At 37.0% G+C, this 16,036-nt stretch overlaps 1 protein-coding gene across 3 annotated transcripts in view; it reads right to left on the minus strand.

Moving 5' to 3' along the window:
- The window catches only part of SLC26A7 (solute carrier family 26 member 7), a 137,481-nt gene that overhangs the window by 79,067 nt on the left and 42,378 nt on the right, over window positions 1-16,036 (minus strand). For all 3 annotated transcript variants that reach the window (XM_049854504.1, XM_049854505.1, XM_049854506.1), the window contains one exon: window positions 9,856-10,028. In XM_049854504.1, coding sequence (XP_049710461.1) covers window positions 9,856-10,028 — 173 coding nt within the window. The remainder of the gene's footprint in view (window positions 1-9,855; window positions 10,029-16,036) is intronic.

A 16,036-nucleotide genomic window follows, 5' to 3' on the forward strand; every position in this document is an offset into this window, starting at 1 on the left:
AAATACTTTTTTTTTTTTTTTAAGCCACCTACTTGTAATATTTCTATTATAGCAGCACTAGACAACTAAGACAAGTAGTACTGGATTACAACCCAAAATATGAAATAAGTAGCTTTGAGTTCATACTGATATTAAATACATGATTAAATAGATTAATTAATTAAAGGGGAGAATAGGAAAATCTCCCGTGAAGAAGAATTCCAGTAACATGTAGAACTCCACCCTCAAAGAGACGGCACATAACCCCCATTCCTGAAGTGTGGGTTGTACATAGTGGCTTCCTTCCAAAGAGTACAGTATTAAAATGGGAGCAATAGAGGGATTTTACATTAGAGAAACTTGACAAATACTACCTGAACTTCACAGTCAATGTTAACATCGACAGTGATAAGTCATGCTGATAGTCTGTAATCTTGATGTGATGTGGTAAGAACGTCACATTACCTCTGTGAGCTCCTCAAAAATCCTGTCTAATCATCGGGAAAATATCAGACAAATCCCAACAGAGGGACATTTTACAAAATACTTGACCAAAATGCCTCAAAACTGTCAAAATCATCAAAAACAAGGAATGTCTAAAAAGTTGTCACAGCCAAGAAGAGCTCAAGGAGACATGAAACTTAATGTAATGTGAGATTCCAGATTGGACTCTGGAACAGAAAAAATAATAATAATAAAGTAAAAATTAAGGAGCTCTGAGTATAAAGTATGGGCTTTAGTTCTGGTTCACTAATTGTGACAAATACTTCATACTAATGTAAGATGTTCATAATAGGGGAAATTGGGTGTGGAGTTTATGGATATAATCTGTGCTATCTTCACAATTTTTCTGTAAATCTAAAATTATTCTAAAATAAAAATTCTCATTAAATTAAAAAAAAGAAAAGAAAAACTCCTCCACCTCTCCAACAGAATCCTCAGGTAAGCCTAACATGTGTGGTGTCCACAAAGAGTACCTGAGTTCTTTGTGCATGGATATGGGGGAAAAAGAGGGTCTGTACATAGGACAGCAGACTGTTGGGTTTCAGAGGTATGGCACTAGTGAAAACATAAAGAATAGGAAAAATACTACTAGATATCAGAGGGAGAAGGGAATACTGCTGGATAGGCTTAATATTTTGCCTTGATACTTACAGAGGAATTCTAGAGAGAGAAATTACTAGAAAACATTCCAGAAAGAGGATGAGTATTAGTATCAATCAGGAACACATGGGATATTTTCAGAGCATACAGAGTTGTTAGCTTAAAAGGAACACAACTACCCAAAAGGGAATAACAGAAATAAAGCAAGAAATTTTGAAATCAGAATATGGACCACCTCAAAACCAGTGAATAGGAAGCTTTGCAGGAGTGAGTGACAGTACTCGCCTATACATTTATTAAACACCTGATTTTGCCAAGAAATATGCTGCACATTGGCACAAAAAATCAGAGCTGAGCATGGCAGGATTTATCTGAAAATAGACTGTGGAACAAATGGTCATTTAAAAGGTTATTATTCAAGGAGTAGCTAAAAGAAAAAGGACAAAAGAACCTAAACTAGACAACAGGGATGGAGGGCAGAGAGGTGTGCTATGTTGGATTACCTACAGTAGGCAAACTAATCATCTGCTTCAAAAACAAACATGATTTCTAATTTGATTTTTTTTTTTTCATGTGTAATATGTCAGAAATTCACTGGCCTTAAGAATTGTTTTTACTAGGAATTATGTGGTTGAAGGAGGCACCATAATCTTTTCAGTTTCTAGACATTTCAAGTCAAAAACTAGCCCTGAATCAAGAGAAAGTGAGAGTCAAGCCTTCTGGATTAGACAACAATTTGGCCCTTCCGCCTTATTAAAAGACATAGGGAAGTTGGGAGTGAAGGAGTAGTTACATTTTTAGGTTTAATGAAGTGTGGCACTTGTGGGAAAATGTGGACAAGTTCATTGATTGGGTCACTCCACATTTGAGCTGGATACTGAAAAAACCAAACCCATTGCCGCTGAGTCGATTCCAACTCAAAGCGACCCTATAGAACAGAACAGAACTGCCCCATAGACTTTACAAGGAGTGCCTGGTGGATTCAAACTGCAGACTTTTTGGTTAGCAGCTGTAGCACTTAACTACTAAGCCACCAGTGTTTCCTTGAGTTGGATAAAATCTGACAAAATCCATGATCAAATTAGAAAATTGTAATTTTCTTACTCCTTTTTCATTAGGAATTGTGTTACAATTTAAACAGCTATAGACACATTTCCTACATCCTAGTTTGAAGGGGAGGGAGTAGGGAAGAAAGTGGTAAATCTGAAAAGGTTAAAAAAAAAAAAACTTAATTTCAGTTATTTAATACAGCGATACACTAACATTTAACTAACTTTTTCCTGTTCAATTTATTCAACTCCCATTTACTAAGCACCAGCTGCTGGAACTATATAAAGTCTCTTTTCTATATAGACTCACTATCTAGAGGGAGACAACTAGGTAAAAAAAAAAAAATATATTCCCTGGTAGACTGAGAAGCCTTCTAAGGTCAGGTCATGAACAATGTCCTATAGGAGCACGTGGAAAGAGTCACTTATGTCCAAATTCTAACATACATGGCATCTCCATGAGTTACAGTCAGCTTGATGGCAACTGATTTTTGTCTTCTTTTTTTTTTTCATCTATATATATATTTCATAAAATGCTGATGAGGATTGAATGCATTAATACATGTAGTGAACTTAGAACAAAGCTTGGCATATAATGGGACAAAAATATTATTGTTTTTAATGAGAAATTTTCATTTTTATAATTTTAAGAATGTTATACTTCTAATTTTATTACATTTATTCTTAACTTCTAAATAAAAATCTACCAGGTACAAACTATCCATGGAAAAATTTAGATTTGGCAGAGTAATGACTTCCTGATTATAATAGTTGTAAGATAGTGAAACATTATCATAAGAGATTTTAGACTGCCCTTCCGCATTTCAAAAGAATGAAGTCAATGACTTTTCTTTCTGGAAAGGATAAGTATTACATGTTGAACAGGCAGAGTAAACTAGTCTACATTTTAAGTCCTTTTTGTATTCATTATTCTATTATTTAATACTTTCAAAAATTTATTTACTACGAAACTAAAAATAAATGGAGACTTTCTTATTTAAGTCTAGTTTTTATCTTCCCTGAAGAAATAACACTGTATTTTCAGAATGCATCAGAACAATAATACGAGGCTTTGTCACTCGATACCCTACCCCCCTGTGTCACCCCAAGCTTGTCTAAGAATCAGACAAAGGGGCTGTATACCCCCTTGTCCTCCAGGGCAGAAATCTTGTCTACTTTTTCATAAAAGTAGATCTTGGGAAACTTACACATGGAAATGGGCAGGAGACAACCTGAGACCCTGTTGAATTCTTGGAAAAGGGAATGGGCAAAGAGCCTGTCATGGAGAATAATAAAAACTGCAGGGAGAAGAGAACAATGGTTTTAAATGTCTTGACTCTTATTGAGTGGTCCCTTCCTCACCCCATACACTCAGAGAAAGGCTTATTGATACTGGCATTTTAAATGGTTCCACTTTGCCTTGAAATTAACACCTCATTGCCCTGAATGAGAAAGCAGTTCCTATCTTGGCTGCTACTGCGTTTTAGCTAAGCTAGAGAACTTCCTTTTTGAAAAGTAACACCGATAGCAAAAAATTGCATCAGTTACATTTGAAAGATTTTCTCTGCAAAATGAAGGAATTAAATTGCCTTAGAAATAGATAAGAATAAAAACAAAAAAAAATCCCCAGACCAGTCTGTTTAGTTACTGTATTAGCAGCAATCAGAAATTACATGAGTTCTAGTGATAGGGGTTCCTACCATCTTACAGGGGCCCTAGTGGCACAGTGGTTAAGAGCTCAGCTGCTAACCAAAACCCTATGGGGCAGTTATATTCTGCCCTCTAGCGTTCCTCTGAGTCGGAATTGACTCCATGGCAACTGGTTTGTATGGTGGTTGGTTGGTTGGTTTGGTTGGTTTGGTTGGTTTGGTTGTTTTGGTTGGTTGGTTGGGTGGGTGGGTGGTTGGATGGGTGGTTGGGTGGTTGGTTGGGTGTTTGGGTGTTTGGTTGGGTGGTTGGGTGGTTGGTTTGGACATGTTACAAAACTATTACAGTGAACTAGAAAATAACAATAATGTTATGCTTAGTGAAAGAAACCAGTACAGTGAATTCATTTATATAAAACACTAGAAAATGCAAACTAATCTATAGTGACAGAAAGCAGATCAGTGGTTGCCTGGTATTCAGGATGGAAGTTGGGGAGAGCAAGAGGGTGGGGGAAGGGATTCCAAATGGGCAAGGAAAAATTTGGGTGAGTGATGGATATTTCATTATCTTGATTGTAGTAATAATTTCATGTGTGTATGTTGTAGTTGTTAGGTGCCATCTAGCTGGTTCCAACTCATTGTGACCCTATGTACAATAGAAGGAAACACTGCCTGGTTCTGTATTATCCTCACAATTGTTGTTATGATTGAGCCCATATGCTGCATCCACTAGGTAAATCCATCTTGTTGAGAGTCTTTCTGTTTTTCAGTGACCCTCTATTTTACCAAGCATGATGTCCTTTTTCAGGGCTGGTCCCACCTGATAACACACCCAAAGTATGTGAGACAAAGTCTTGCCATCCTTGCTTCTAAGGAGGATTCTAGCTGTACTTCTTCCAAGACAGATTTGTCCATTCTGGCATTCCATAGTATAGTCAATATTCTTTGCCAACACCATAATTCCAAGGCATCAATTCTTCTTTGGTCTTCTGTATGCATTGTTCAGCTTTCACATGCATAAGGGGCAATTGAAAGCACCAAGGCTTGGGCCAGGTGCATTTAGTCCTTAAAGTGACATCTTTGCTTTTTAACACTTTAAAGAGGTCTTTTGCAGCAGATTTGCCTAATGCAATGTGTCCTTTGATTTCTTGACTGCTACTTCCATAGGTGTTAATTATGGATCCATGTAAAATGAAATCTTTGAAAATTTCAGTCTTTTCCCTGTTTATCGTAATGTTGCTTATTGGCCCATTGGTGAGGGTTTTTGTTTTCTTTAAGTAAGGTGTAATCCATACTGAAGGCTATGCTCTTTGATCTTCATAAGTAAGTGCTTCATATCCTTTTCATTGTCGGTAAGCAAGGTTGTGTCATCGGCATATCTCAAGTTATTAATGAGTTTCCCTCCACTTCTGATGCTGAGTTCTTCTTTGTATAGTCCAGCTTCTCAGATTATTTGCTCAGCATACAACTTGAATAAGTATGTGGAAAAGGTACAACCCTGACACACACCCTTCCTGATTTTGAACCATGCGGTATCCCCTTGTTCTGTTCATATAACCGCCTCTTCATCTATGTACAGGTTCCTCATGAGTACAATTAAGTGTTCTGGAACTCCCATTATTCATAATGTTACCCATAAGTTGTTATGATCCACACAGTCAAATGCCTTTGCATAGTCAATAAAACACAGTTAAACATCTTTCTGGTATTCTCTGCTTTCAGCCAAGATCCATCTGGCATCAGCAGTGATAACCCTTGTTCCATGTCCTCTTCTGAATCCAGCTTGAACTTCTGGCAGTTCCCTGTAGATACACTGCTGCAGCCGCTTTCGTACGATATTCAGCGAAATTCTACTTGCATGTCATATTAATGATATTGTTTGTTAATTTCCACATTTTGTCAGATCAATTTTCTTTGAAATGGGCACTAATATGGATCTCTTCCAGTCCGTTGGCCAGGTAGCTGTCTTCCAAATTATTTGGCATAGACCACTGAGCACTTCCAGTTCTGCATCCGTTTGTTAAAACATCTCAATTGCTATTCCTTCAATTCCTGGAGCTTTGTTTTTCACAAATGCCTTCAGTGCAGCTTGGACCTCTTACTTCAGTACCATTATTTCTTGATCATATTCTACCTCCTGAAATGGTTGAAAGTCAATCATTTCTTTTTGGTACAATGACTATGCATTCCTTCCATCTTCTTTCAATGCATCTTTTGGTGTGTATGTATGTATGTGTGTATATATACATTTATATATGCCAAAACCTATCATATTGTATGTGCTTGTTGTTAGTTGCCACTGAGTTGATTTCATTTCATGGCAACCCCTCCTGTGTGGAGTAGAATTACTCCATAGGGTTTTCAAGGATGTGATCTTTCAGAAGCAGATCTCCAGGCCTATCTTCAAGTAGCCTCTGGGTGGGTTAAAGCTGCCAAATTTTGGCTAGTAGTTGAGTACCTAACTAGCCATTTGCGACACCCAGGGACTGCTCTAAATATCTGCAATTTATTGTATGTCAGTTATACCTCAATAAAGCTGTTTAAAATGAACCATAATCCAATGTGCACCACAGAAACATATCACATCACATTATTGCAGTTATGTAAGTGCGCTTTATTTATACTAGAAACATAAATAATTTATTTTGCCTAAATGATGATGAGTGAGAGACATTTGCATACATCTATGTTTATGACACACACATACTACAGCTTACCTAAAAGGTAAGCAAATCATTAGAAAGTAAGATCTGCTTATTTTGGTGAAGGCAGCCTACAATAATGAATGCACCATCCTTAGTACAAGAAAAATCAAGTAGACAAAAGATGAGTAAGACTATTGAAGACTTAACAACATAATCAATAATGTAGAATTTATGGCTATATATTGATCTTTACACACTGATAATAGAGAATATACTTTCCCTTCCCAAAATGTTCATAATAAATTCATAAAAACTGATCACATGTTAGGTCACAAGAAAAGCATTAATAAATTAGGTAATATAGAAATATTATAAATAATACTCTCTGACCACAATGCAATAAAACTAGAAATTATTAACAAAATTGAAAATCAAAAAGGCCTATCTACCTGGAAATTAAAAACCATTCCATTAAACAATTATTGGGCAGAAGGGAAAATATAAACTAAAATCACAGAATTTCTTAAGAATATTGATAATGAAAAACTATATATAAGAATCTATAAAATATTTCAAGCAATAAGCATAAGAAAAAATTTTAACATAAAAATACTCTCATCAATAAAAATAAAAAATGCTAATAGATTAATTGAATTCCCATTTCAAAAACCAAAAAAAAAAGTAAATATAAAATAGGGAAAAAAAAAAAAACAGAGAAAGCGAACAGAAAAAAAGTAGACTTAATATTTCAAAATACTGGGTTTTTTAAAAAAGAATTAACAAAATAGACAAACCACTAGTTAATTTCATCAAGGAAAGAAATTTATGTACAAATAAAAATAAGAAATATCAAAGGGGAAAAATATTTTGAAATGTAAGGTTTTTTAAAAAAAATCATAAGATCATTTTGAAGACCTATATGCAAGTAAGTTTGAAAATCTAGATAGAAATGAAAATTTTCTAGGGAAACACATATTATAAAATTTGACCAAGTACCTGCCAACAAATTACTTCAAAGTAAAATTCTACAAAATCTTCAAAGACTAGATTGTCCGAATATGCTATCCATTGCTCCAAAGCGTTAGAAATGAAGGTTAAGAAGCAGGTAAAACATTGATACCTAAACCTTGCAAAGAGAGTAGAAAAAACTACAGTCCAATACCACGAAAGAATAACGATGTCAAAGTAGTAAATAAAAAAATAATAAGCAGAATCCAATACCACATTAAGAATAAAATACGCCATGACCGAGTAAGATTTTGTCCAGGAATTTAACGCTGGCTCAATATTAAGAGGCCCATTAATATAATGTACCATGTAATAGATTTAAAAGGGAAAAAAATCACATTACTTTTTCTATAATGCTGAAAAAGCCTTCAGCAATACTTAACACTTTTCTAATTTCTACTAAAAAATTCACAAAAAGAGAAAATAATGAATACTTTCTTAACATGATAAAATATATAAACTTCAACGTTTAGATAGGCTAGCATGTTAATTAATGGAGTTCGGCTGCTAGTCAAAAGATTGGCAATTCGAACACACCAGCTGCTCGCTGGAAAACCTATGGGGCAGTTCTACTCTATGCTATAGGGTCGTTATGATGTATACCTAAAACTATTTGTCCCATGCTTTAAAGAAAATAGAAAGTCCAAAACTAATAAAAATTGTAAATTCAAAGAGGGGTGTGAATGGAATATAACTGAAACAGAGGGAGTAGCAATATTGTCTTTGCTGTGTTAGTACAGGGATTTTTCTGAAAACGCACACCAAATCCAACGTAACATATCCCTGTCTGAATACCAGTTCACATGGTAGATTATTTCTGAGATGGAGACAAACACCAGATCTCTTAGAGGGTGTCACACAAACAAAAACCAAAAAAAAAAAAAAAAAAATCAAACCCAGTGCCCTCAAGTGGTTCCGACTCATAGCGACCCTACAAGACAGAGTAGAACTGCCCCATAGAGTTTCCAAGCAGGGCGTGGCGGATTCGAACTGCCGATCTTTTGGTTAGCAGCTGTAGCACTTAACCACTGCACCACCAGGGTTTCCACACAAGCCAAAGGAGGAAGAAAATGGTGCTGAGCTTGTCCGTGTAAGACTCAGAATACGCCGACTTCATCCGTGCTTTAAAAAATATAGCAAAGGTAACAAGATACTCAGAACACTAGTTTCTATTTCATGAAAGCCATCAGCCATAGCAACTACCTGCTAGATCTTCAAGGTTAATCAATTTATTAGGCAAAGCTGCCAATCAGACTAGTTTTCTAAAGAACCATGAAGACTTGAGTTATTCTTATTTTGTGCTGACATCCTTAATTCTTCATTCTTTTATACATAGCTGGAAGGCAGTGTAACTCTAGAGACTTTAATGCTATCTTCCTTTTAGGCCACATCATTTCTTCCTACTCTTCAATTCCAGGCAGTCATCAATTATTTTCTCCCTTCTTGGAGTTTATGCGATCTTTGACCTTATAAATAACGGTACGCTATAAAATAGAGCATCAACCGATTCAGAACACTGACATTCAGGAAAGATACTTACACTTAATTCAGCTTAAAATGAGGAAGTAAGCAAAAATGTGATCAAAGACTCAAATTCGTGCTCGAATATTTAGACCTTTGTTACTTTTATACTTACTTCTCAGTTATCTAATTTTTAAAGTGACAAATGTTTTAAAACAGCAAATTAGAAATTTTGACATTTTAAAGAACTAGCAAGACTACAGTGAACCTGTCAACAACATACATGCCTGATGCTGGAAGGAGCAAAGGCCAGCAAGTTTATGGGACAAGCTAAGAGCCACCTGTTACTGATGTTGGCAGTAAAGTCATAAAATCTTAAAATTGGTTAAGCAGTTGCCGTAGCATCAATTCTGACTCATGGCAACGCCACGCGTGTCAGAGTAGAACTGTACTCCATAGGGTTTTCAATGGCTGATTTGATGGAAGTGAATCATTAGACCTTTCTTTGAGTCCATCTGGGTGAACTCAAACCTCCAGCTTTTCAATTAGCAGCCAAGCACATTAACCGTTTGTACCATCCAGAGGCTCCTAAAATTGGTTAGGATTCTAGAAATCTAGTCACATCTTCCCGTGTAGGGATTTCTCCTGAAACATTGCGAAGTGACTGTCTGGTCACTGTAAGCACAAGGACTGCCTCAGTGCCTTATACGGAAGCCCATTCTTATAGAGTCAAACACTGTTTCCTTATAACTTCAAAATTTGGTACTCGTTCATTCACTCAACCAATATTTAGAGAGTAACTACTCTATGCAGTAGACAGTGTTTCCATAAAGGTAAAACACATCAGCACTTTACCCATCTGGAGAGACAAATGCACGAAGAAGAATCAAAATAAAGCACTAAATTGCTTCCGCTGTGCTGTTGTTCCCGCTTTGTTTATTCTCAAGTCTCAATGTTACTTACCTGAATCACTCCTCCCAAGAAGGAAACTGCTGCAGCCACACCAATCCTTCGCATCTCAAATTCAGATAAGCCCAGGACACTGGTGTTGCTCTGTGTGGTGAGGTTCTGGCTGCTCTGAGGGACAAGCCGTTCCACTGCATTGGCTGATATTAAGGACGTTAAAGCAAAGGTGCCTAAAAAAGTGAGCACGGGGTCTTGTTAGGAAAAAAAAAAACAATAAAAAATGTTGGAATCCATCATTTAAGTTGAATCCATCATTTAAGTTGAATCCATGTTGTCAAACCAAATAGATGTATTAGAAATAATCTCCCCCACATCCCTACTCTATACCACATTCCACCAATAAACAGAAACCTGCCTACATGTACATAATTCCATTCAACACACAGCCACACCCATCTCCTTGCTATGCCCCTTTGGGCCATATATGTTCCATCTCTGTGCAGATCGGCATAGAGTGCCCTTAGTAGATCAGTTAAGAGATCATGGTCTGGATTTGAATCCAATTCATCCATTTATCTAAGATGTAATCTAACGTACATTATTCTGAGTCTAAACTGCCCCATCCACAGGATGGGGATGATAACACCTACATGGCAGAGTTTTAAAGGAATAGAAATGAGCTGATAAATATAAAGACCTCAGTAAGTTCAGTGGCTAAGTATACAGAGCTCTTTACCTGGAGTACGAGCTCCTCCAACCTACCTGTGCAAACCCTACCTGCCTTTCAAGATCTGGCTCAAGTTCCATGTCCACCAAGGATCCAGCCCAGATCTTCCCAGCCAGACTTAACCTTCCTACCCTCTGTGATTTAAAAAACAGCATAAAAACTCATTGTCTTCTATTTGATTCCAACTCATGGCGACCCCATGTGTTACAGAGTAGAACTGCACCATAGGGTTTTCTGGGCTGTGATCTTTACAGTAGCAGATCATCAGGACTTTCTTCTGCAGGGCTGCTGGGTGAGTTCAAACCGCCAATCTTTTAGGTTAGTAGTTGAGCGCAAGCCATTTGGGCCACCCAGGGACAGTGTGTAGCATTGCACAGTACACCTTTATTATAGTGTAAAAACACGCTGAGGCACTTAAATTGACTAAACATACCGTTTCTGTCTGCTGTCATTAGACGGGTACTTCCCAGGAATAGTCACGGCCTAGCACAAACGCAAAATTCCTTTCGGTTTGTTCTCTTCTTCCTGCCAAGAGCCTTGATGCCTCTCATATCTGCACAATATGCCTGAGAATGCGGTTGCAAGGACAGGGAAATGCTGATTCCCACAGACGGGGTTAACAAGAGAAACTGTAATATTGCATAACCTTCCCCCTGGCCCATTAAAGATCTTGCTTTGTTCCGGTTCATATGTGAGACTTCATGAAAAATGGCCTAAGGCAAGATGCAGACACCCCAACACAAAGTATTCAGCAGCATAGGATGAGAGAGACAAGAGTCAATCAGAAACAGGCCCCTGTGGAAATCCAACACAGACGATCCTCTTGTCTTGCTGGATATGAATGGTAGTCTGTGCTGTGGATTTAGAACAGCATGGTGGTCGTGGCCCCTTTCCTGGCCTAAAATCCCAGCACTGCCACCTCAATCTCCTTGTTTATAAACAGATAATATTCCTCACCCCATGGGGTTGCTATGAGGCTTAAATGAGATAATGTAATATAGTACATAGCACAATGTATGTCATGTCCTCAGCATCTGATAAATGATAGTTATTATCTTAATAAGACTAAGATCAGAATGTTCTATTATGTTCTGTTATTCTGTTCTTCTTTTCCAGAGAGTTAGTGGTACAGAATATATAGTGTAAATCAATTACAGTTCTCTGTGTGAGCTAAGTCATTCTCAAAAATACTAACAATAATCTCATTGTCTTCATCATAAAGTATTAAACTAAGAACTCATCAAGGAATTAATCTGAGAATTAGAGGCAAGATACTAATGGCCAATACGAGCAACACCAAGTAAGGAACAGTCACCTTGGAAGCTGGTCTTAGTAAAACAGTTCTTTCAGGGTATGTCACAAAAGGACTTCTCAAAGTCTGATACACTTGAGGGTAGAAATGTGTGTCTAAAGATCTTTAAATCTCCTAGAGCACAGAGTAAAAGGTTTTATACCAAGGCAACTGAATTTTGCTGTGCATATTTTCACAATATAAATAAATAAATAAATAAAAGCAACTGTGGAATTGAAAATGAAGATATCATGGTTAATTTTTGACTTAAGGTCTATCTTTCCTGGAATGTAGGGGAGAATAGGAGGGAACTGAATGGTAGGAGAGAAAGGACTTTTTAAAAGGAGGCATTGTTGGAGGAAGGAGAATGAGCCTCACCAGTGTGTGAGTGATATCTCAAGAACATCTCCAGAGAGAGACTTTCCCAGCAGTAGCTGTGCCAACATGGATATGGGGGTACTGCCCTTCAGCAGGAGTCCCCAGGTGGTGCAAATGGTTAACATGTTTAGCTGCTAACCAAAAGGTTGGTGGTTCGAGTCCACCCAGAGACACCTCAGAGAAAGGCCTGGTGGTCTGCTTCTGAAAAAACAGCCATTGAAAACCCTGTGGCACAGGATTCTACTCAGACGCACATAGGGTGGCCGTGAATCGGAACTGAGCCTATGGCAACTGGTGGTAGTGGTGGTGGCCCCTTCAGCAATGATGCTACTTTGCTGTTTCCGAGGAGTGAGTGAAATCCAGAACGTCGGAGCTCCCACAGAACAGGTGCGGATGCTGTGGATGACATTCTACCTGCCCCACCTCACAGGTCTCTCCTTGTCTGTGTCACCTCCCCGCTGCTTCTCTAGTCTTTCCCTCACCTTCTCAGCTTTTTTCCCTGGTTGGCTTATAAAGTCTAGTAGTGGTATCCTTAAATAATACTCATTTAGTAGTTTAAGGGTTCTATGGAGGAAAAAAAAAGAGTTCTATGGGTATAAGGGGTCTAATGGGAAACAAATACGGGCCTCAGAGTTAAACAAACTTTTTTTTTTAAGTTCAAATCCCAGTTCTGGATAGTAACTTGTGATCTTGGTCACATACATAACTTTTCTCAGTTTCCTTATTTGCAAGATGATGATAAGATATCTAGTTATAAAATATAGGGAATGATTAAATGAAAAGTCACATATAGCATCATCTAGCATTAAGACCTATCACGCTGTTTATTTTTTTTTCTTCTGACAAGTACCCTTGATAGTCTCCCTAATATTTTCTCCAAATTGCTAAACATAGTTATTTTTTTAAAAAATCTCTAATTTACACCCTAGCTTCTGTCCTTTTCCTTTTTATTCTAAGACATATTCTTTGCAAGACATGAGAATAAACTAATTTATTCCCTTTTTAAAAATTTGTAGTGTCTTAAATAAAAAGAAGAAAATTCACATTATTGAGTAAAATAGCTAATTTGTGCTTTTATACTTTGACTTTATGAATTATTTGCTGTTTAGGATGCCTCTAACATAATTCATTATTGCATTTAGTGATTTGGTATTGTATTTTGCCCAAGTTGAAGGTAAATCCAAGATAAAGTGATTTTTGATTCATTTTTTATTCCACTTCTAGGCATATACCCCCAAAAATTGAAAGCAGGAACACAAACAGAGAAATGTACACCGACGTTCATTGCACCACTATTCACAATAGCCAAAACTTTGAAACAACCTAAATGTCCATCAAAAGATGAATGAATAAACAAAATGTGGTATACACATAAAATGGAATATTACTCAGGCAGAAAGAGAGAAGAAGTCCTGATACATGCTCCAACATGGATGAACCTTGCGAACATGCTGAGTGAAATAAGTCAGTCATAAAAGAACAAATATTGTATGATCTCATCTACATGAACTATCAAGAATAGGCAAATTTATAGAAACCAAGTTTATTAATGGTTACCAGTGGTAGGAAGGAGGGGGAAGGAAGGAGTCATTGTTAAGGGAGCACTAAGCTTTTATTGGAAACCCTGGTGGCACAATGGTTAAGAGTTAAGGGTGCTAACCAAAACATCGGCAGTTTGAATCCACCAGGTGCTCCTTGGAAACCCTATGGGGCAGTTCTACTCTGTTCTATAGGGTCACTATGAGTTGGAATCAACTCCACGGCAATGGGTCTGGATTTGGTTTTGGAGGTTTTATTAGGAGCCCTGGTGGCATAATGGTTAAGAGCTCTACTGCTAACCAAAAGGCCAGCAGTTTGAATCCACCAGCCACTCCTTGGAAACCCTATGGGGCAGTCCTACTCTGTCCTATAAGGTTGCGATGAGTTAAGGGTGATGAAAAAATGAGGACACAGACAGTGGTGATGGCTTCACAACATGATGAATGTAATTAATGTCACCAAATTATACATGTAAAAAATGTTGTAACAGCAAATTTTTTATATATACTTACAATTAAAAAATCATAACCTCTTTTTAAAAAAGTGTGATATATTGATTATACTTGGTCTGTAAATTATATGTATTTTTCATCCATATTATTTAACTAGTAGACTACAAGGTTCCTATAGAAGCTAATAAGACATGTTAAAAACAGAGTCTTATACACATGGCAATTTCAAAACCAGGCAACCAGTAAAATGTCTACAATGATTCCTTAGGAGATAACACGGTTTATGTAAATGTACATTTAGGCACATATCAAATCATGTATTTTTGACATTTTACAGTAATTATGGCCTATTGGGCAAATTAGTTTTGCCTTTTTCTTTTATCATTTGTTTAACAGAGGAAACAATCTTTTTTTGTTCCTGCTGATGACATATTCAAATGTTTTGAAAAATAAAACTAACTTGTTAGGAAATGAGGAAGCAGGATAATTCAGAAATAATAGGCTTCAAGGATTCTTAATTCATTGTTGTGCTTTTCTCTGTTTTCATCAACACAAAAGTTCATTCTTGAGCAGACTGTTAACAAAGAAAAAAGCTTGGGCTTTAAATTTGGCTGCATGTGGGTTGTAATCCATGTACAAGCGAGTTTAATCTGTGATCTCACAGAACCTTTCTGAATTTGGGGCCTTTATTTTCACCTAAATATGTACATTATAATGTCCATTTGGGAGGGCTATGTTAGGACAAAAAAAAATAATGAGGCACTTAATAAAGTGATAAATAAACTGAATATCTTGTGAAAATGCGGATCCTGATTCTGTAGATCTGGGATGGGAGCCAAGCTTTTGCATTTCCAACAAGCTCCCAGATAATGTTAATGTTGTAGGCCCATGGACCACACTTCAGGTAGCAGTATTGTAAATGACCCTATAGGACAGAGTAGAACTGCCCGTAGGGTTTCCAAGCTGCAGCTGGTGGATTCAAACTGCCGACCTTTCGGTTAAGCAGCTGAGCTCTTTCACCACTGTTCCACCAGGGCTCTTGTAATCACACACACACACACACACAAAAATCACAAGGGCCTGTTAAATGTGGAAGAGGGAAGCAGAAAATCAGAGTCAGAAAGACACGTGAAGATGCTATAAGGCTGATTTTGAAGATGAAGTAAGTGGCTCTGAGTTAAGGAACACAGGTGGCCCCTAGAATTGGGAAAAGGTAAGAAAAAAGATTCTTTCCTACACCCTTCAGAAAGGAACACCAGCTGACACCTAAATTTTAGCCCAGTGAGACCCATTTCAGACTTCTGATGTTCCAAACTTTAAGACAATACATTGTGTTGCTTTTAGCCACCATGCTTGTGGTAATTCCTTATAGCAGCAATAGGAAACTAAGACATTCAATAACACAAACTGATCACTGAAGAAATAGAAGTAGGAATTACTTAGAGGCTGAGATCTTACATACACAAAATAAACAAAAATGTCTCTAGGGATAACTTCAGTTTAAAAATACTTCCATTGTTATGACTTTCATAACATTTATTAAGGTATTATTTTAGAATAATAATATCTAATTTTTATTGAATCTTACTATACAACTAATTAAGTTACATACTAAGTGCTAAGCTAGACACTGTACCTCAATTATTTCATTTAATTCTCACTACAGTCTTTTACAGTCATAAGAGGTTTTTTGTTTTATTTTGCTTTATTTATTTGCGATTTTACAATTAAGCAAATAGTAAAAAACTTGCCCAAGGTCATGTAAGTCTCAAACAATGAAAAGAGACATACACTCAGATCTACCTAACTCCAAAACCCAAGTTTTGTTTTTAACCAGCCTGCTCTATTATC

Source organism: Elephas maximus, chromosome 15 (assembly GCF_024166365.1).
Source record: "Elephas maximus indicus isolate mEleMax1 chromosome 15, mEleMax1 primary haplotype, whole genome shotgun sequence".
Classification (NCBI taxonomy): domain Eukaryota; kingdom Metazoa; phylum Chordata; class Mammalia; order Proboscidea; family Elephantidae; genus Elephas; species Elephas maximus.